This window comes from Silurus aristotelis (genome assembly GCF_946808225.1).
Source record: "Silurus aristotelis genome assembly, chromosome: 7".
NCBI classification, from domain to species: domain Eukaryota; kingdom Metazoa; phylum Chordata; class Actinopteri; order Siluriformes; family Siluridae; genus Silurus; species Silurus aristotelis.
Genome location: NC_139580.1, coordinates 13,166,915 through 13,189,053, shown reverse-complemented (window position 1 = coordinate 13,189,053; position 22,139 = coordinate 13,166,915). Strand labels below are relative to the sequence as shown.

The 22,139-nt window shown below is 37.2% G+C and overlaps 1 protein-coding gene across 1 annotated transcript in view; it reads right to left on the bottom strand.

The window, feature by feature from the left end:
* brsk2a (BR serine/threonine kinase 2a) overlaps positions 1 to 22,139 on the bottom strand; it is a 187,007-nt gene that overhangs the window by 38,374 nt on the left and 126,494 nt on the right. Inside the window, exons 3-5 of the mRNA XM_083545824.1 lie at positions 18,567 to 18,652; positions 14,340 to 14,480; positions 3,830 to 3,946 (exon numbers count right to left, since the gene is read on the bottom strand). Of these exons, the coding sequence (XP_083401950.1) occupies positions 3,830 to 3,946; positions 14,340 to 14,480; positions 18,567 to 18,652 (344 nt within the window). The remainder of the gene's footprint in view (positions 1 to 3,829; positions 3,947 to 14,339; positions 14,481 to 18,566; positions 18,653 to 22,139) is intronic.

The window sequence follows — 22,139 nt, the reverse complement described above, 5'->3', positions numbered from 1 at the left end:
CAGCCTGGCTTCCACTACTCTTTCCCATAACTTCATGGTGTGACTGATCAACTTTATACCCCTGAAGTTATTGCAGGTCTGTAGTGTATATCTCCCTTATTCTTAAAAAACTGGTACCAACACACTCCTTCTCCATTCCTCAGGCATCCTCTCACCTTCCAAAATTTAGTTGAACAATCTGGTTTAAATCTCTACTGGCATCTCTCCTAAACATCTCCATGCTTCTATGGTATGTCATCAGGTCCTATCGACTTTCCACTCTTCATCCTCTTAATCGCTGTTCTCACTTCCTCCTTACTAATCTTATCCACTTCCTGTTTCACCATCTCCACACCATCCAACCTTCTTTCTTGGATTTTCCTCATTCTTCAGCTGCTCAAAATACTCCCTCCATCTTCTCAACACACTCTCCTCACTAGTCAACACATTTCCATCTCCATCCTTTATTGCTATAACTTGCAGCACATCCTTCCCAGCTCGGTCCCTCTGCCTGGCCAATCGGTGCAAATCCTTTTCCTCTTCCTTAGTGTGCAACTTCTCATACAGCTCCTCATAAGCCTTTTCCTTGGCTTTTGAATCCCAATTCTGTTTTGCCAACCTCTTTCTCCTATATCTGTATAGATGTCTCCCATATCACTTCTGCAGTAGGTGCCCAATCATACAAAACCTTTTCACCACCATCGAGCCACAGCTTTCCTGAATCTCCTACTACAGTCTTCCTCCTTCAGTTTCCACCATCTCATACTTTTTTCAGTTCTCACTTTCCTCCTCTTCTTCACCTCCAAAACATCCTACAGACCACTATCTGATGCTGTCTAGCTACACTGTCCCATGCCAACACCTTACAGTCTTCAATCTCCTTCAGGTTGCATCTCCTGCAGATCTCCTGCAGATGCAGTTGATTAGAAATGTACACAGTGTTTATTAGGATACAACCCAGAAAAAAAAAACAGAGAAAACGGCCAGGTGTAAACAAGGTCTCAGTAGTATTACTTTGCTGTCATAACATATATTTACATATTGCTGAGGAGGTAAATCCCAGACCTCCATGTATGAGGCTTCCCTTACACATTCTGCATTCCAGATCCTTAAGGACCTGTTAGCAAAATGGTACAAAAACCTCAGAAGCCCTGAAGTGCACAGTAAATAAAGCACCGTGGAGCTATAAGACACCTGTAGTGTGGATTTAATGAATACTGTGATCCATTTTTCTTAGAATCAGGTGTTGCTTCAAACACGCCAGATCTCTGAAGAACCCCAACACGGTTTCATTTCCCATAACGCAAAAGAAAATACAAAGACTTGTAGAAAAGTGTTTCATTTTAGTGCCACACAACATGGAAATATTCAATGTCCCAATGCATATTTGTGGATAAAAATAGGAATTTTCAACTTGTACAGATTTACAGACATCATCTATATAATGCCACAATAACTGCTATTATCTGAATGAGGAACAGGATTAATAGCTGATGACTCACAAGATGTATAAAGCTCCTCTGAACTTTATAGGTGTGATGTTAGCAGCTTTTACAGCTCTATAATTGGTTCCCAATATGCAATAATGTACCATAAATAGAACCTTTCAGTATGCCAAGAGAGTGTTTTAAATTACAATGATAGGTTTGATTATGCAAACAAGGTCATTCTGATTACTTGCTGTGCAATGGTGCCTCAAATACAGGACAGGAGTCCTCTCCTTTTATATAAGCTGGGCATGCCAACACTTGAGATTACATTTTGTACTTACAATTCATTGAGCAATTAAAAAAAAAAACAACAATATGAATTAATTAAATTCTAGTTGTTTAAAATTTAGCTTTATATTCAACTTGCATGTTTGTAATTTAATGGCTTAAATCGTTAGCCAAAACAACAGAGTATAAAATACCACTTTTACTACTGTATATTAAAATGGCAAGAGCACAGTCAGGGAACCACTGGCCACGCCCCCCTCAGCGCATCGCCTTCATACTAATCACGTCATTCTGGCGAATATCCCTGGACTACCTATGTTTCGGAATATACCCGTTTGCCGGTAAATGCTGCTTCCTAGCTTCTGTTTGTTTCCCAAAGCTAATAAAAAATACGAAAAAATTTGTATTCTGGTTTTCGACTCTTGATCAAAGCATGACAGGGGTCCGATATACGAATAAGGATGTTTATTGGCCTTGGGAAACAAACAGAAGCTAGGAAGCAGCATCCCTGGACTACCTGTGTTTCGGAATATACCAGTTTTCCAGTACATGCTGCTTCCTAGCTTCTGTTTGTTTCCCAAGGCCAATAAACGTCCTATTCGTATAGGTGAAGGTGAAGGTGATTAGTATGACGCTGCGAGTGTGCTGAGTGCCGAGGGGAGACATGGCCGGTGGTTCCCTGACAAGCACAGTGAATCCTTTTATATTTTAGAGAAACCAGTAATATTCATGACTGGTGAAATAATTAGTCATGTTTTTTTTCTCTACTCTGTCAATAACAAATTAAATCATTTGTTTTATACGTGGTAAATGTGTGATAATTCATTAGTAAGATGTTGTGCAGCCATGACTCACTCACATACACATTGATTTCTTATATAAGAAATTATATGCATAATTTTAGAATTTTTAATAACTTTGCTCCTTCACTGTATTCATATCCGGTAACATATGTAGTATAAAGCTGCCGTTCATTATTTTTGGAGCCCTCTTGGTGAACTGCAAATGAAATCCTTTGTAGAGAGTACGTGAGATGCTTGTTAAGGAAAAGTGGAAGAGGGTAGAGATCAAGTCTGTGCTTGACGTCAACAAAAAGAAAAGGAAGCCAGTAACTAGCATATCTATTGTACTGCGATTCATCTTACAACAAGGTGCACATTTCTGAAATTCTGTGATTATTACAGGTCTGGAAACACCTCATACATTATAACAGACATCTTTATTCAATTTACTTGTTTCTCTGGCTGGTTGGAAGATTAGTTTTCGAAATGCAGACACAAATATTTTTTTTTAAATACACAAAACCTGATCCAAAGCACAGCTTGTATTTCATTGTTATGTTCTGTACTGGGAATGTACAAAATGTACAGAAAAAAGACTACATGTGTCTCCAAAAAAAGGCTTGAATATAGATGTATCAACTTTTTTTAATATTAAGAATACAATAAGCCTAATATAAGATCATTAACCCTATTTTTGAATTGTATTACTCATGTTAAGCATGCAATTATCCTGTTTTATGGCAGATAGCTTTTTTTTTTTTCAAGAAATAAATGCTTAAAATGAGCAATTGGTAAAACTATTTCATGATTAAAATGAGTACAAAGGGCTTGGAGAATTTGTAATAATAATATATGACTTTATATTTGGCTTACTATAAACGTATGTAAGAAACATTAGATAAATTTGACTATTTGAAAAAATATTTTCACTTGATAATATGCCATTATTTGCAGTGCATCTGACCCCCATTCTCTGTAAATACACTTTTCTTTTAAAAGTGTAGTTTTGCTTCCGAGGAATTATTATTACTTATTACTAGAATGTAAGGAAAAAGCTATCTGCTCATTTCAGTGCAGTAAGAAAGAGAAAGACAAGTGACAGAGTGCTTGTGTTTGAGTGTCATTGATAAAACGTGCATTGTGAATATGCACTAGACGTTACGGAAGAAAAATAACAACCAACACGGTCACCAATAAGACTGACATTTTGTAAATAAGATTGCAGCATATGTCAAGTAGATAGAGTACTTTAAGTACACAGTCAATAAGATTATCCATAATTGATCGCTGGCAGTCACTGGACAAACGCTAGTCACTTGTGAGTGCTATTTAGTAGTCAGTGCTACTCACCCACAGCTAGTTTCCAGGAGGCTGTCTCCCACCTGCAAGGAAGCCATGCCAAAGTCTGCTATCCTGATGTTGTTCTTCTCGTCTAGCAGCAGGTTCTCAGGTTTCAGGTCCCGGTGGCTGTAAAACAACAACAACAACAACAACAAAAAAAAAGATGTCACAGAGTGCCGGCTGTAAGAAGCACTACTGGGAATTTTTCTGCCGTCGGCCATTCACATTCACAATGCCTCCTCTCTCAGCATGTGGGAACATTATATTTAAAATAAATTCACATCTTATACAACACTCTCTTTTTTTTGCATTTTGTCTTGTTTTTTCTATGGCTGTATTTGTACCATGTATCTGTGTAGTGTGTACATATTTTGTATTTATTTGCTAGGTATATACTAGTAAGATTTATTTCTACTAAAGCTCCCACATTACTGCAGAGATCAATCTATAATCATCAATAATGGATTTATAGGATCAATAATGTTGCTACCTGCAATGTAAAGATAAACAGACATTGAACACAAAACCCCAAAACCAAATAATAAGCAATTATTAACATTTCCTCAGGCCTGTTTCTAGCTTACTCAGAAAATATGTAAAACAACTTAAATTACACTGAGCATAGATTGCTTACTACACGTCTATGGGTTCTGCCAGACTGAGGAACATCATCCATGAGAGCCATCAGGAAATGCAGAAGAATTTAACAAAAGCCAACAAACCTGATTAATGCAATTTTCATACATACAAGTTTCACTATTTGGACAAATATACATACACTAAATGGAAAAAATATTGGGACACCTGACTTTTCTAGCCATATGGTTCCTCCACAAACTTTCAATTAAATGTTGGAGGTGCACAATTATATAAAATGTCTTTAATTGTAAAGCATTAGATTTTCCCTTCACTTGAACTAGGAGACCCAAACACTTCAGTTCCTCCACATTTGGCAAACCATGTCTTCATAGCCCTCACTTTTTGTGCACAGGGGTTATTTAAGTGGAAATTGTGGAATCAGAGCTCAGCTGGAGTACAGCATAACATATGATGATCAGAGTTTGAGGGAAAAAAACAGGTCCACATTAAAGAAGACAGAAGGCAGACCTAGCAGCTCATGACAGTATTTTTTTTCCCCTCTATGACTCTCTTGAGCACTGGCTGTCTGGCTAGCATGGCAGAAAAGAATGACAGATGCCCGCTGTTCCAGGACCTGATGTAAACAGAGCAGATGACCACAGACAGGCCAGATGAGCTGCTCTACATGATAATGCTTTCCTCTGGCCTCCTACATTACTCCCAGCTTCCTGATAATGCAGTAGTGGCACAGCTGTAGTGGCACTGCTTACAGATGGAGTTGAACCGCAATGGCTGACATGCACATGGATCACCTGCTCTGAATAAATTGGGTAATAACACAGCGAGGCGCAAGCCAATTAAATAATGACATAAACGAACAAGTAAATTAATAACAGCATGTTTCTAACATGAGGCCATTCAAGCACAATTCAACACAAACACTGACATTAACTAGACTAATAACAGCTGCACAATTTATTAGTTGCCAAAACTGAAAAACATAATGGGTGTTGGTGGGGGAAAAAAACTGCCTCTAGTAATATATCATCACCTAATCTTTATCCGAAGCATGCTGCCATCAACATCTCCACATTTATCTTTCTGCCGGTTGATTATCAATTCTCACTGAAGCTTCATCTAAATATCTTTATCCTCTGCTTCTAATCAATAAAAGCAGAAGATGGGAAAATATGAATTTTGGGCAACAATCTGCATTCCTGCAGTTTTCCGGCTATCGGATACTATCAGGTGACACGAAGGCGTACAATCACAGTATGTTTGTCTCCTTTTGATAAGATTTCAGTCTGCAGGCACTAATCCTGAGTTCATATGCAATGTTGAAGATGTTTCGCATGATTAGCGAGTAGCTTTATATCTTATCTATGTATAAAACCATCCATGGAGGCAAATGGCTTTATCTCAGGTGACTTTGCCAGGTTATAAATATGTACGACCTCCATTGTTAATATGGTAAGCATCTGTTTAACACCATCAAACCTCTTTTTAGCTATTTATTCCTCCTATTTAATGAACACTTCACGATGAGCAACAGCTTTTTTTGGAGTCAGGAGCAGCTGAGATGACGGGCTTTTGCTGGCATTAACAAAAAGCAAAAAAAGCAAAAGGCCTACCTCCTCTTGTCCTCTTATCACCCCCCTCAATTTTCCCTCATTTTCCTCTTCAAGACTTGAGGGTCTGTTGACCCAGTTGCAGCTTGAACAAACCATCCAAAATGTGCCATTATTCTAATGCAGATAAACAACAGCTAGCGCACAGGACAAGACATTAATTGGGGTAATGGCGTGCTACTCCTGCATCACACCAGTGTCATTATAATAAAGTTTGCTTTTTCCGTCTACCTGTTCCCTTGTTCTTTGAATCTCTCATGTTCAAATGGAGACATTGTTGTCAATGTCGAACAAATATGTAGTTATTTTCTATTTATACATATTCAATTTTTAATGCATATTTTTTTAATTGAAAGTCACAAAGATGGGCAGAGATCTAAAGTTCCCCAAAAAAAAAAAAAAAAAAAAAAACCACAGAAAAAGAACATTAAAACTTATCCATAAAAAAAGTCCATGAACAAGCATGAAGAATGAAAATCTCTAATTATTATGTTTTAAACATTAGTGGAAAACATGGACATCCTTAGTACTGAAAATGTGGGAACTCTGCTGCTCGGCAACTAATACAAATATACCCAAACACTAGCTAATATCTATCTATCTACATAGCTAGAAAAGTTCAAAGTTAAGACATTTTAACAGAAATATCTTAAGCAAATTAAGCTTACAAAAGTTTGAGGACACCTGGTTATATGTATGATATGTGCTTTTTTTGACCATCGCATACCACATTTAGTCTTTAGTCACATACCTCCACTCTTCTGGGAAGATAATTAACTAGATTGTGGAGTGTGCTTGTGAACATTTGTGTGTCAGTCACAAAGGGTGTCTGTAAAGTCAGGTACTGATGTAGGTGAGGAGGCCTGAGGTGGAGTCAGTGTTCTTATTCATCCCAAAGGTGTTGAGTAGAGTTGAGATCAGAGCTCTAGCAGGAAATCCAAGATATTCCTCGAAAACATGTAAACCATATCTTCACAGGAGCATTGCCATTCTGGAAAAGGTTTGGGTCTTTAAGTTCAAGTGAGTTTTATTATACCTCATCCAAAGACATCCTATAAATAGAAATCACTTTAACCATTGTACATAATAAAATGGAAAACTAACATTATTCCAAAATTTCAAATTTAAGTGAAATTGACTAAGCATGGAACTAACAATATCACTATGGGCTACAATTAGTTTTTCCTCTCGCGTGACTTCCGTTTCTTTGATGCTAACTATCCAAATAATAATATAAATGTTTTAATATATCGACAAATGATTTGTACATATAAAAAACTATAAGTCAGAATTTAGTCTTTTAGATTTCTGTGTATACACTGTTAACAGATGAATAACATGCGTTGTGTATGTATGTAATATGAGACGCTGTGATTAGGAGATGCACTGGGTATACAGTAGTGACTCATGAGTATTCAATTATGTTGATGAAAACCACAATATGGGAACTTTTTACAAACAAACTTTATTTTCGACTCTGTGCTATCTTTGCAGCTTGGGTGCCAAGAAGATCATCTACACGTAGTTTCATGGCCCATTCAGCAGTGAAGCGAGTGGGTGGAGAGTGAGTCACAGGCTGGTTTCTAAAGAGTCTGATCCAGCCTGCTGCAATCTGCACTCTGATGCTTGTTTGCCACAAATCGTTCCATGTGACGCATACTCTTTATCTCACCCCCACATGTGCCATAGGACCCCAATCACTGACTGGCCGCGTGAGAGAACCATGTCTTATCAGTCCTCAAGCAGCTATAATTACTACATAAGCAGGGGCCGCGGTGGCACACGCTCATATAGTAGCTCATTGATCATTTCCAGTGAGTTGAATGGCTGGAAATAGGTGGGGAAAAAGGAGGAGAAGCTTGCTTTCATTGAGTGGACGTGATGAGTCTTACCTGCGGCAATCGATATGAACACATCTCTATTTCACCAGTGAGAATAACCAGGCCGTCTCAGCTGCTCAGAGGAATCCTCAAATACGTTCATGTCTTTCATCATTCAGCTCAGGAGCTCTCTTTGTACAAAATCTATCCCTGTCTATTTTGCACTTTATCACTTTTTTGTTCCAGGTAGCTGAAGAGATCACACCAGGTATCTGTTTACTCTGTGTGTGATTTAACATTATTCAGGCAAATCTCCTTAATTTTAGGCACAGTGTACAGGACACATATACACACTTTTTCTTTTTTTTTCTTTTTTTTTTTAATAAAAAATCTGCAAGATGGCAAGAACTTCACATGACGTAATGCTAGTGACAGATCTTACATAAGGCAGAAGCTCTTATCCAGTGTGACATACAAAAGTGTTTTGGTCTCTACAAAAAAATATATCTTCATGGTAGTTCACTAGATCTGAGTCAGAGAAAACTTTCAAGCTATAACCCTGTTAGTGGGGAAACTCATACAACAACCACAAAAAAAATAAAATTCTGCTCAAATAAGTGCTTGGTGACGTGATAAGGAGTCTTTGGATTATATTTGATGAAAGCTAGTGACTCAGAAGTTCATTCAATCCACTAGGACTGAGATGACGTCATCCATCTTCCTATGTACCTTAATGCATTGTGTGTCAAGTTGAACCAATGCTGAATGCTCAAGGAAAACATTGTGCAGTGTAGAAAGTGAAGTGCTTTCAGAAGGTTAAGGGCTTGTACACATTAAGTGTTGGTTACTCAGCTTTGTAGACAATCATCAGGGAATCTGATGTAGTCAGCTGGATAGAGCCAGTGGAAGGAGCAATGATATGGGGTGATGTAGTAAAAGTTCCTTCTCTATCTCTGGGTCTTAATAGCTGAAGAAAATAGCCAGTCCTAAAGTGTAAAATAGTCCATTATGTGGCCTATATGAACATGTCCATTACACTGTCTAAACATTATTATACTAATATTGATCCATCCACCACAGTAACACCACCAGAGCTGCATAGAGTCCTATCATATATATACTGCACATCTAACGAGTGTCATTCCATTGTACATTCAAAAACAAGAACAACCCCAATAAAAAAAAAAAAAAAAAAATTTCTCATCACAAAACATTGTGACAAAACAACAAAACACCACCCAAAGTAATATTAGCAAATATTGGTCTTCTTCTTAAGCAGAAAGCTATGATACTATACAAGTGGTTTGTTTAAAAATATATAAATAAAATACATACCAAATACATAATACACAAAGGCCTGTGACATGGGTGACATTTCAATTTGTTGCATAAAAAGGAAGAAAAGTAGCTGTTTAAACGTCATAAGATCTCCAAGATTCCAAGACAGCCAAATTATTATTATTTTTATTATTATTTATTTTTATTTATTTATCATCATCAGGTTTAGGGTTAGAATGAAGTATTTTAACTTGTTCTGTATAGTATGGCACATGCAAGAAATCAATATTTATGTTTAAGTTGTGAAACCAACAATAACTATAGACATGCACAAAGTACAAAGTCATGGGCCAGGCAGCCTGTGTGAGAGCATTTTTGTTTTGTTTTGTTTTCATGTTTTTTGTGGTCATTAAGCTTCTGGGTAATGAACTAAAACTACTAGTATGGTCAGAAGAACACAGTGTGAGAGAGCAAGGTTAATGACAACATGGATGGGGGAAATGCAAAAGCAATGAAAAAAGGAGAAGGTATAGTATAGTATAGATATAGATAGTTGTATATATATAGATAGTTGTATATATATATATATATATATATATATATATATATATATATATATATATATATATATATATATAAGGAGATGATAGATAGATAGTTTTACATCTGAGGCATACATTATAAGCAATGAGAAATAAAAGAACACTGTTAATTCAAGTATTGACTTTATACCATTATGACAATCTTGCCGCTCCTACTCATCAGCTTCCTGCTGGTGGTAAATCAACTAGAACATGAACCACCTTCTGTTTATTTCTCTATAGAAGCATTGTCAATTTTAGTTAATTACATGACATTCTTTATAGATAGCTTCAATCTAACTGGTCTAAATCTGAGGCTTCTAAATCTCTATGTGTATTCATTGCACATGTACTGATTAGTGCTATTGCTTTGCAACAGTTTCAAGTCACAGTATGGAAAGTAACTCCCAAATGGAAAGCTTTTAGCCATTTTTTAGTTTCTTTAGTTTGTCCCTCTGGGGGAGTCTTTAAAGGCTGCATGTAAAACAGTAGAACATAGTGTTTCCCTTTAAAAAGAATAAATAAATAATAAAAACTTTATAATTAGAGATCCATTAGGAAGCTAAAACCCTTAACCAGCCAAGGAACCCACAAGGAACCATTTTTTGAGCATTTTAAGGGATGTGAAGTTGGTGGGGTGTAAAAACCTCATTAAGGGGAATAAAAGGGAGAAAAAGGAATGTAAAATATGAGAAAGTAAATAAACGGAGGAAAATTTTCTCTTGAACATTTTGTTATTTTAGAATGCTGTTTGATGCACCACTTCACATTGTGATCCAGAAATTACTCCTGACCTCACTGTAGTCAAGAGAACTGCTTTGAAAGGGTTTTTTCTAATTCTTTCCTTTCCGTTTTCCATCAGCTTCCAAACTGAACACACTGATCTGATTTTACTTTTGAGAATGAAAGAATGAAAAAAGCAGGGGCATGGGCAGGGCATGAATTACATATGCTGGAAGCCTTTCACACCTGGCAATACTATAAAACAGAAAGGTAGCCTCTTCCACCTAGATGCTGCCGCAAGGAAAGCACACAGAAAGATCAGCAAACACGCAGCGTAGAGAGACCAAAGACTGAAGAAACACACTGCCATGGCTTACTTCATAAAAAAAAGCTTATGGATATCTTGATGGAATTGTAATTGAAAGCCCCTGGGTATGAATGCATTAGCAGTGAGCACAGATGGGGAGTGTTCATGCTGACTTTCCATCAGTGCAACTCCTGAAATTTCTACTGACTGAGGAAACCCCTTACACACTTTGTATCGTAATAGTTACCCAACTTGTATTATAATGCTGTTTATAACACTCTCCTGAGAGGAGCCATCAGTTCTCCTAGACCAAATGCTGAAATGTCAAGAAGTCTGAAGGGCTATGTTTTTTCAGGCGCTCTAAGACTATGAATTTCCCTTTAGAAGAGAAAATATTGAAAAACATTCTCCAAGATAAAATGTACTTCTGTCAATGCTGAAAGTTCTTCAATCTCAGCTACATCACTGAAGTTCAGAATTGAGGGCAAATAGAAATGTATGTATTTGGTCCTTTTTACACAATTAAAATGACTGTCTATTCCTAACTGCGATAATTTCTAACATAATTGCCAAAATCCACTTTAACCATTGCAGCCCTGAAATGCACGAATGCTGCATGTTTACGTTACAAGCTTCATATCTGACCATGTACCTGTTCATGCATGTAAAATGCTCCCACTTACTATTTTTTGCATCCAAGTCCTCATGCATGTCTTTCGTCTCAACCAGAAACTATGTGAAACGTTCTGTCTTGATTCATGTACTGTATTCATAATTGTATTACATTAATCACACCTAGTCTTACTATACTGTAACAATTAACTAATAGACTGAAATGTTCACAGACCAGGCATGCTTTTATATAGTTTTGGATTCACACATGATGTGAGATTCCAAGATGTAACAGGAATTAAAAGTATACAATGATGAAAAGTTAAAGAGTGTCTAATAAAAGAGAGCTGGAAGTTGGAGGAAAGTGAATTTCAGTTTATAAGACTGAGGGCAGGACATTACGTTCGAATGAAGACAAGAGTCTTATACTAACTCTAGGGATGTCCTGAAGGAGAGAGAACAGGAGCAAGCATGGAGAAACTTGTGACTGTACTTTCACCTCACCCACTCTGGGATCTGTCAAATCCAGGATACCGTAACATGAGTTTCTCACACACTAGATTTACATGCAAAGATTCACAAGAAATCAGCCTCAGCTATTAGCATAATGGATCAAACGATGTCTAATTGTAACAAGTAGTTTAACTCTGATTAAAACCACATGACAGTGAAACATAAGTGTAGATGCACTACACGAATATCAGGTGTATCAGGTGCAGTGTTTTTTAAGATTTATTGTTATCATGTGTTAAGAAAAATATGGAAAGAATATGTGAACATGTGCAACAAAATGCAAATATTTATATGAATGCCTATATACTGCACTGCCCTTGCACTTCCTATTCATTTCTTCCTCCACTAGTACATACTCATGAAGCATTAACACCACTTAAATCACACAAACACTTCCTACATGCTATCCACTTTAACCATATGCTACACACAGACATCACACAAGTGCAACTTCTATTTTCATCCAAACAATAAATCTATGGTAATCAAAGGAAAAGATATACAGCATCTTTCCTGCCCTACTACCTCTGCCATTACATCCAGTCCAACCTTGATCCAATATGTTTTTGTGGGTACTGGGTTCCTTACTAAAAATGTAACGTGTTTGTGAGGGGAAGGTGTGCAGTGGGTGGGTGGTGTAAATGGAATAGATGGTCATGACACAGCTGTGATGTATCTGCTGTGAAAGTGTCCTTATTGAACCGAGGGTGGAATATAGACATTTTGTCCTGCATCATTCTGCTTTAAAATTTTAGCTTCATTTCACAATTCAACACTCAAGAAAATATGAAAATATTCTGAAATGCAAACCTGTTTTTCTCCTCGTTAGACAGATAGGTCACATTTTATTTTTTTTTATTTTTGATGATTAACATCAACAAACATGATGACAACCCAGTTTACTTAAATACAGTGGAACCCGGTTATGTCGATGTCCTAGGGGGTCGCCAAAAGGCATCGAGGTAACCGATAATCGAGATAAACGAAAATCAAAATGGCGGCAGTATATTAACGTGCTTGAAATTTCTTTATGTACATGATGTGCGTTAATAAATGAGAATGTGCATGCACGTGTTTTTGAAGGGTTTTTTACACAACAGCGTTGCCGCGATTTGTTTGATGAAGTCATGCTATAAAAATACATACAGTACATGTTTATCTGTCAGGAATCCACCTGCCACGCCCCCTTCAGCCCCCTTCAGCGTGTCAGGTGTTTTCTCGGCCGCTTTCTCTGAAGCTCCCGGCTTCAATCGCGCACATATGGTGCTCGTTCAGCATCATCACCAGCTCCTATTTAAACTTCCACACTCTCACTGTCCGTTATTGTTGTTATATGTTGGTTCACGGCGGTTGTTGTTATCGCGCATGCGTATCCCGGTACGTGTCTTCCCACCGGCACTCTCTCATCGGCTTCCCCCCCCCCCGGATCCTGCCGGTGTTCATTCTATGCTTTTGCTGCTCATCCCACGTTCCCCGCCGCCAAGCGCGGCTTTCGCCCCCCGTTCATCGCATAACATTTAACAACAAAAGGCATATGTGCACTAACTAACAGCAGAGATTCAGCAGTATACAATACAACACCTGTAACATCTGTAAGGTTTGATTTTTCCGCCACTTCCGTTCTTCTGCGGCTGCACCGAGATAACCGACGTTAAATGGCAAATTTCCCCCCCTTGTGCTCGAGATATCAGGGTTCGGCGACATAAAAAATCGACATAACCGATAAAAAATGCTTAGAAAAAGCGAGAATTTGGCGGTTCCACTTCAAAAACGTCGACTTAATAGGGTTGTCGAGGTAACCGAGGGCGAGATAACCGGGTTCCACTGTAGATTCAATTCTAATTTAGATCTGCTTAATCCAAACTCTATTCCAGTTTTGGTGTGTATACAGTGGGGTGTGTGATTAAAACAAATTTTTTTTCACCTTTTTCATTTCATTCACAAAGTGGAAATAAACAGCGGTTTTAAGGTTTTAGAACTTAAAAAAATTAAGACTGTAAATGCTCAATGCTTATTTAATTATACAAATTCTGTACTATTTCTAGCTCCCTATTTACAATGTAAGCGGATGAGTGAACATGATAACTGCTTTGTGCAAAAGGTCAGATTTTTCTCTGATGAAAAAGACTCTGATGAATTTGACCTTAAACAGATCATAAGATTTTCAACAAACGTGTGCAGTCAGTGGCAGCTCGAGTTCACAGTGAGATCGAAGCATAATTAGAAACATACAATTAAAAAACCCTCTACTTTTTACTGAAGTTGCTGTCATTAAAATAATTGTAATTTAAGTTGTTGTATTAATCTAAAAAAGTATTTTCACTGTCAGATTTTGAACATTTTAAACTCAGGACTTTCTTTCTTTTCAAACTATTACACACAGTTAATAGACAGGGTTTGGAAGACAATCCCAATCAGACCACATTGATGGTCTTCCCTTAAATGTTCCTCCCTAAGAAATTAGATGACTACACTCACCATATGGAGTGACTGTGGCAGAAATCCAGAGCAGAGATGATCTGTCTGAAGAACTTGCGTGCCTCTTTGGGTGTTAATCTCCCCTTCTTCACCAAGTAGTCAAACAGTTCTCCTCCAGACACATGCTCTAGAACCAAATACCTACAGAGTGATGAGAAGCAGAATGAAGGAGAGAAAAAAAAAAATCTGAGGAAGATCATCATCGTTGCAAACTGAAACTGATGGACAGTCATAGAGACACAGAAAGAGACAAAGACTGACAGATAGACATAGTGACACATAATCATTGATGGATAAATGGACATAAAAGACAGACATATATACAAAGAGACAGACAGAAGGACAACTACACAGAAAGATGATCACAGGCATGAGCAGACAGAGACAGACAGACAGACAGACAGACAGACAGACAGACAGACAGACAGACAGACAGACAGACAGACACAGTCACAGAAATTCCAAAATATATATATATATATTTTTTATCAGGAAGATTATATCAGCCACCTGTTGAGGAGAGAAATTGATTGACTTAAGCAAGCAGACAGGAAACAGAACAGTTCCCTGAAGTCTTCAGCGCCAGAGCTGTCACATCTTTGAATGAACCCGAGAAACAAAACTACAAGAATGCTTCGTTCATTTCTGCAGGGACAGAAGAGTGCTATGTCTTTCATCAGATCAGATAATGTCCTCTCTAGGAGCCTTATGACTACAAGATAAACGGAGGAAATGAAATCAACAGTGGGGAGCATTGGGAATCAGCAGTGCGAGGCATTGAGATAAAAGTTTTAGCGGATTTGGGTTTGGGTTTGCTTCTAGTAAGGGTACAATAAAATAAAGTTTCTCAGCTCTGACAGTGTCTTTTCTGCACTGAAAAAACAGTCAAGATAGACAGCTTTCTGTTCTATGGCAACATGATAGAGTGTCCTAAGCTGAATTTCATCAGTATTTAAATATTTAAGCCGTATTTTAATATTTTTGTTGTATTTTAAGATTATCACATTATTCAGACATTCTTTATTTATACATACATACATACATACATACATACATACATACATACATACATACATACATACATACATAACAACCTGCAAATAGAAATGATGACATTCCAGTTTCCAGAAATTCCAAATCCTATTCTAATCTTAATATTTTAGTTTTTTTGCTGGTATCAGGTTGATGCTAAGCCTGGTTAGCACATCCAGCACCAAAATTCCTAAAATGTTCATAACTTTGTTTGGTCATTCTGGAAATAAATCTGCCATGGGTGCAAATCTCCAATCACACCCAAATTATTATTGTACAATGTGTCATTTTTGCCTACAAAAACTTTCACAAAATAAATAAATGCAATATAAGCCCAGTTTTAGAGACAAAGAAGAGATAGTGGAAGTACTGAATGTTGCTCATCCTGCTGGCAGGAAAGACAGACAAGTGTGTGGCCAGAGCAGCTATTGCCAGCTGAAATGATTTCTTCATTCTCCTTCGCACCTGCACCAGCAAATTGAATCTTTGGAGTTTAAAGTCACTCTCTGATCTCATCATTATCCTCTGGCCTTTTGTCTCTCCACCCAGAAATTCCTGCTGGTCTGTAAGTCACACAGCCACCATAAATGTCTTAAGCAGTTTTATAGGTTCTGCCGGTGGGCCGTCCTAAGCTTTCTGTCACTCTAATACAATATTGTCTCAACTGGTTTCCTTTCGGTGAATTTAATGACTCCTCTAAGCCATTAGAGGTTAACAGAGGTAATGCACTCTGACTTACTGAGAGCACAGGCACAGAGCATGAAGGGCTTAAAGTGACATTAAATAAAGAGGATACACAGAGGAAATGCTTATTTTAATTGCTTGCGTTGTTTGAATGGAGGAGTACAATAATCCCCAGCCATTTCAGCCAATGCCTCAAGGCTTACACACACACATCGCACACACACACACACACACATGCACACACACACACACACACACACACACACACACACGCACACACACATGCTGACTTGGACCGGGTGTTATTTCCGAGAATATTATCTGGCAAAATAACATCATGTTATTTGATTGTTCCAAATCATTGTAAGAGGGATTTGTTTGTGCAATTACCTGTCAGATCAGCACAAACTCTCAGCGATGTGATTTGAAGAGAGATCCTTATTAGCATTCATAGCAAATTAAATCAAACAAAACATGTTGTTCTTGTTTTCACGAAGGCCTGAGCATTATCAATGTTTAAACATGCTCTGTTTGCTCGGCTTGTCTTGTATCGTATGTATCAGATCCACAAGGTCGGCTTTAGGACATCATTTTTAATAGATTTACCAAGATTCAGAGCAAATGAGATATTTTTCTATTTATCTTGCCTGGGCCATTTATAAAGAAAACAGGATGTGCAAATATTTGAAGATGATGATTTCAACCAGATGTTGGATGTCAGGTGCATTATCGTGGTGTTTACATAACCAATCACCTGTAGACACAGTCAGTGGATTTCAGACTTGGAAACACCACACACAGATTTCAGCTTTATCACAATTAATGCTACTATAAATAGAGCAGCTGAGTCATCTGGTCCTGTGAGTGACTTCAGCACTGTGTGTCCATGCTAGCAAGCAGTGGTGGACAGTAACAAAGTAAATGTAATTCGTTACTGTACTCAAGTATTTTTTTTTCACAAATATGTACTTTACTCAAATATTTTTATTTGGGGAAACTTTTACTTTCACTTCACTACATTTCAAAGTCAAATATCTTTCTTATATATACTACATTTCGCAAAATCAATCGTTCCTTTTCATTAATGAGTAAATAAAAATGTTCTGGTCAAACACGCTGGTCAAAACTGGTCAAACACGCAGTAAGCCACCAATCAGGGGAGAGCACGCTGTTTTAAACTTGTTTTGATTGCCTCTTGGCAGTGGCGGATTTAGGGACATGTGCATCTTCCCGGGGGGCGTCACTGGGCGTCCAAGCAAAAAAAATAAATAAATAAATCGATCCTTGTTTTTGTTTTGTTTGTTTGTTTGTTTTACCACTCATTTGCACAGTTGCGTCAATTATCATATCATGTCACGATGAGTGAACCTGGTCGGGACTTGGAATCTGCACCCACTGGAGAAGTTCCCTCACTCATACACTCAGAAAGGAGGGATGGGGTATCAGTAAGGAAAACTGAATCCAAATTAAAATTATGAATGACAAAAAAAGTGTCTAAACCCGCAGGAACCCAATTTGGAAAAAAGTGGAAAGAAGAAGGGGGTATGCAGCTCTCACTCATTTCGTTATTAGGATCGTAAAGACTACTGCATTTAATGAAACAGTCTAATAACTATATCACTTAGGTTATGCTGTGCTGCCTGTTATGCTTTTATGCATAGAGCAACAATATTTCTTATAGCTTGTCTAACATTATGATTTATAGTATGTATTTTATCATAAGGTGTGTAGCAACAAAACAATTACAGCCCAGCTAGTCTAGTTGGACTGTAGTTAAAGTAGCACTTGGTTACCTTCAAATTTCTACATGAAATGTATCCAAATTTGTGGACTGCTCTGAGAATATGTTCTTACACATCCAGTGACAGTAGCTGTTGCAGAGATGAGCTTTTTAAAGCTGGATCTAATCACTGGGGGAGACGTTGGGACATGGCATGGTTCACCCAGGGTCAAGCTAGAACCACCATTGCTGGTTGGTGGTACCTACTTAGCACCAACATACAGTTCAATATCAGTTCAACATTAAGCAGAACATTTTGCGAGGAATAAATAATGGAAGAAACTCCTGACTCTAACTTGCCACAGCACCCGCGGCCTTTTATTTTTGAGTCTCTGAAAATTTTGGGCTCAAGATCATTTATTAGATATCAACCAGTGTTTAACTCATTAATATCATTCTATGAATAGATTGTTGTCCTAAGAGTAACATTAGTGTCTTTTTTAAATAAACTGAGTTGATTAAGAAAGAAAAAATGATGATAAGACATTATAACTATAATAAATCATAGTTCTTGTATACCTAAGTAGATTTAAAGTCAAATACTTTTGTACTTTTATTCAAGTGAAAGTTTAAAGGGAGCACTTCTACTTTTAATGGAATAATATTTTACCTACTGTATCTGTACTTTTACTCAAGTGCATGCTCTGTGTACTTCATCCACCACTGCTAGCAAAAACTAACACCTCCAATTGTTAAGAAATGAAAAATGCAAGCAAAAATGCAATACTTACAAATATTTCTTGTTTTCGTAGACATCGTGCAACTTTAAGACGTGTGGGTGTTCTATTAGCTTGAGAATAGCGATTTCTCGTTCCACCTGTAGAGAAGTGGAGAGAAAAGCCACTGAAATTCATAACCAGTTTTGTGCATTTTAATTAATGTGTCAGCGTTTCACAAAGCCTTTGTGTACATGTGCATAAAATTGGTATAGTGGATCTTACAACAGAGTTTCTTCTCAGCGTGAAGCAAGGATTACATCACCACACATCATGATAAGTTACACAAAAGTTTCCCAAAAGAGAGAGGGGGTGTGGGGGAGGGGAGAAAACTTTGTTCAGAAGTTCTACAATGCAAACGTCTTTTTTTTTTAAGTCGAGAGTGAATGACACAGCAAACTATTTAACTGTCACATCACACTGTAACGTTCGAAAGAAGTCAAATGTTGTCGACTTTCTCTAAACAACCGAGAGTGAAACATTATAAAGGCCATGATGGCTCCTGAGTAATGTGCTTTTAAGAACACTTAAGAGACAGACCAAGACAGACACAGATCCAAACTCAGTGCTTCAAAATTGCTGCACTGCATACAGCTCTATTATCAGGAGGAAAAGGGCTGGATGGTACAGACTGACATCTCCTTAGGCAAACACTCACATATTCATATATTAAATCAAGTGGCTACTTCTTTGAGTTTTGGGACACTTCTCAATGCTACTTGACATGCCACAACAACTACATGCCTCTACCAAAACAGGTGCAGCCCTTAATCTGATGACATCCATAAAGCACCTAAATGCTGTATCCATTTGTATATAAATGTTTATACACTGCAGAGCAAAACCCAAAATGGGGCAAATATTAAGCTTTACCTTTGTGTACAAGAGACTATATAAGCAACCCTCCCTATTTCTAGCTTTTCCCCAAATAGTTCACTGCAGCAAAGTAAACGAGAGAAAGGTGGCACAGGAGGTCTTAAGAGTGCATTTGCTTAATTCTGGCAAATTTTCTGGCCAATGATTTGTGGTTAAGACCATTAAAAACATATTATTTGCCTTTTTTTTTTACTTGGCCTTTTTTCAAAGGACTCCATAGTCCCTGAATAAACTCTAATGAGGAATTATGTATGCTGGTGGAACACACATCTCCAATAGGTTGATGTGTTAGACTGGTCTTTTTTACATTATAGACTTTTATCGAAAAGGTCAGGAGGAATAAAACAAAATCGGATGTGATACAATGTTATAGAAAAATCACCATAATTGCGGAAGTCTGTAACCACCCCAAAGTTTATTTTCCTATTTTAGAACGTGACACAGTGTTTTATACTATGCATACAACAATGATTTGTCACTGATTAATTGTAAAAAAGAACATGTTATCCTTGGTATTTATATTATTTTATAGCTACAGTTAATGATGTGGAATATCTAGGAACCAAGGGACACATGGAAATTAAACAATGTCCAATACAAGGCCATTGATCTACATAAAACAATATAGATTAATAAAAAAAAATACACAAAACTAAATAGACAAATGGCAGACTGTGCAGTTATATGAAAATAATTGACTCTGGGGTGGTGTGATACGGTTACTACCTCAAATAAGATTACTTTTTTTTTTTTTAACAACATAGTCTGAAGTGTTTTATTTCTCTTAACCACAGAAATGGACAAAGATCTTTTAATTTATCAATGAATTACATTTCTGTTATCCTGTTTTTTATATACCACTATGAATTTCCCTTCCTAGCCACTCCTGTTTTCCCTCTCTTGAAGTTACACACACTCTCACACACACACACACACACACACACACACACACACACACACACACACACACACACACACACACACGTCTCTCTTTTTCAGTTAGTCTTTTACAGCCCATGCATTCAAAACAAAACAGGAAATGCTCCCACTGTGATATGGCAATACAGTCAGATGGATGTACCCAATGGCTCTTAAACTTCTGATCCCATGGGATTAAATGTCTCCACTCTTTCAATAGTTCAAGTACCAATTTGATAACTTGTTATATAGAAACCATCAAGCATTGCTGTGTGGGGATTTTTTTACTAATAGAAAGCTTGTCCACATTAAAGATTATACATTTTTCTTTGCTGAACAACACATTTTAGATTGTAAATTCTAAAATAGATTTAAGATTGTATTAGATATAAAGTGTATAAATTCTATATAGAAATAAACATTCCATACATTCTCACTAATCAGATTAAAAAAATTATGCAGGTGTTAGAGAGATGTGAATGGCAAAAACAAAGAATTAAAAATTACTAACAAATTACAGCTTGTTATCTAAAAAAATATATGGTGATGGTTCTTTGTTTATCCCTTTACTAAGCAATATCTGCAAAATTAAAGGAGTAAAGCAACAGAAAGTCCTGTATAGACAGTTTATACAGACTACAGACACTGCTGTGCAACATTGATTTGTCTCCATCCTGCACACAGATGCACATGTAAGCACCGGTTACATGTATAGCCAGCACTAAAGAGTACACCGTCTGAATGTGTTTTCCGGATTAATACAGCAAGTGGTTTTGACATATCCAGCTGAGCCAGCAGGTAGGACACAGAATTCGTCCAAATCTCAAACAACGTAGAGTTTAAGAAACCTAAACTAAGCCAGAGATTGTGCCTGTTAGACGATCAGCATTCGACTCTGATTCACATCAGTGTCTTGGGAATAGTTCCAGCATGCACAGCCTGTCACATATGATCACGACAGAAAAAGAGATATTCTCTCTACCCTTCCGTCCCTGCCTCACGTCATCTTTCCACAAATCATCTCACAAAGGTATACACTCAGGTAGCTTCCTGCTCATGGCTTGTCAATGGAGACCAGATTGTGTTATGTCTGTGCATCAGGCCGAAGTTATACAGCTACTAATAAATCAGGTCTTTTATATACTATATTTTATATTTGTATACTGTGTAGATGACAACTAGAAAAATAAAAATAGATAATAATGTATGCATAAGAGTTAAACTCTATAGATCCTATCACCTAGCAGGGTATACAACTAATTAATTGTACAGTGCTGGTGAATTATCAAATATTCTTCAAATGGACCCAAAAACAAGGTGGAAAGTTTAAAATTCACAAGTTTATGTGAATTCACTCTTTAAACTGCTACCCTTTCTATTGTAACTGGTTGTTTCACTTTGTAAAGTTTGCTATATGAGAGTTTGGAGAGGGATGGACTGTTTAAAGCTATGATGTACCAGCAGGCAGGACTAACGTGTTTAATTTTTTATTTACATAAATGGATCAAATCTGATAATTAAAGCGAAATTTGTTTGCAAGGTTGTTCTCTCTTCATAAAATAATAAGCAAACCATTGTTTTTTTTTGCCTACAGCAACGAATCAAACTTTGCGCCTTACTTGTTTTATCTTTACCTTACCAAAAGGAACCTGATGAGAATCTTTTTTGAAAAGGGCAAAGACCAAATGCAAACATAGAAGGAATTCTGAGCAGATGTGATATTTTTTTCAGGACTCATAGTGCTTGTGTTCTTTCATCCTTCAAAATTCTGCTTGGTTCTTTGGCGTATTATGT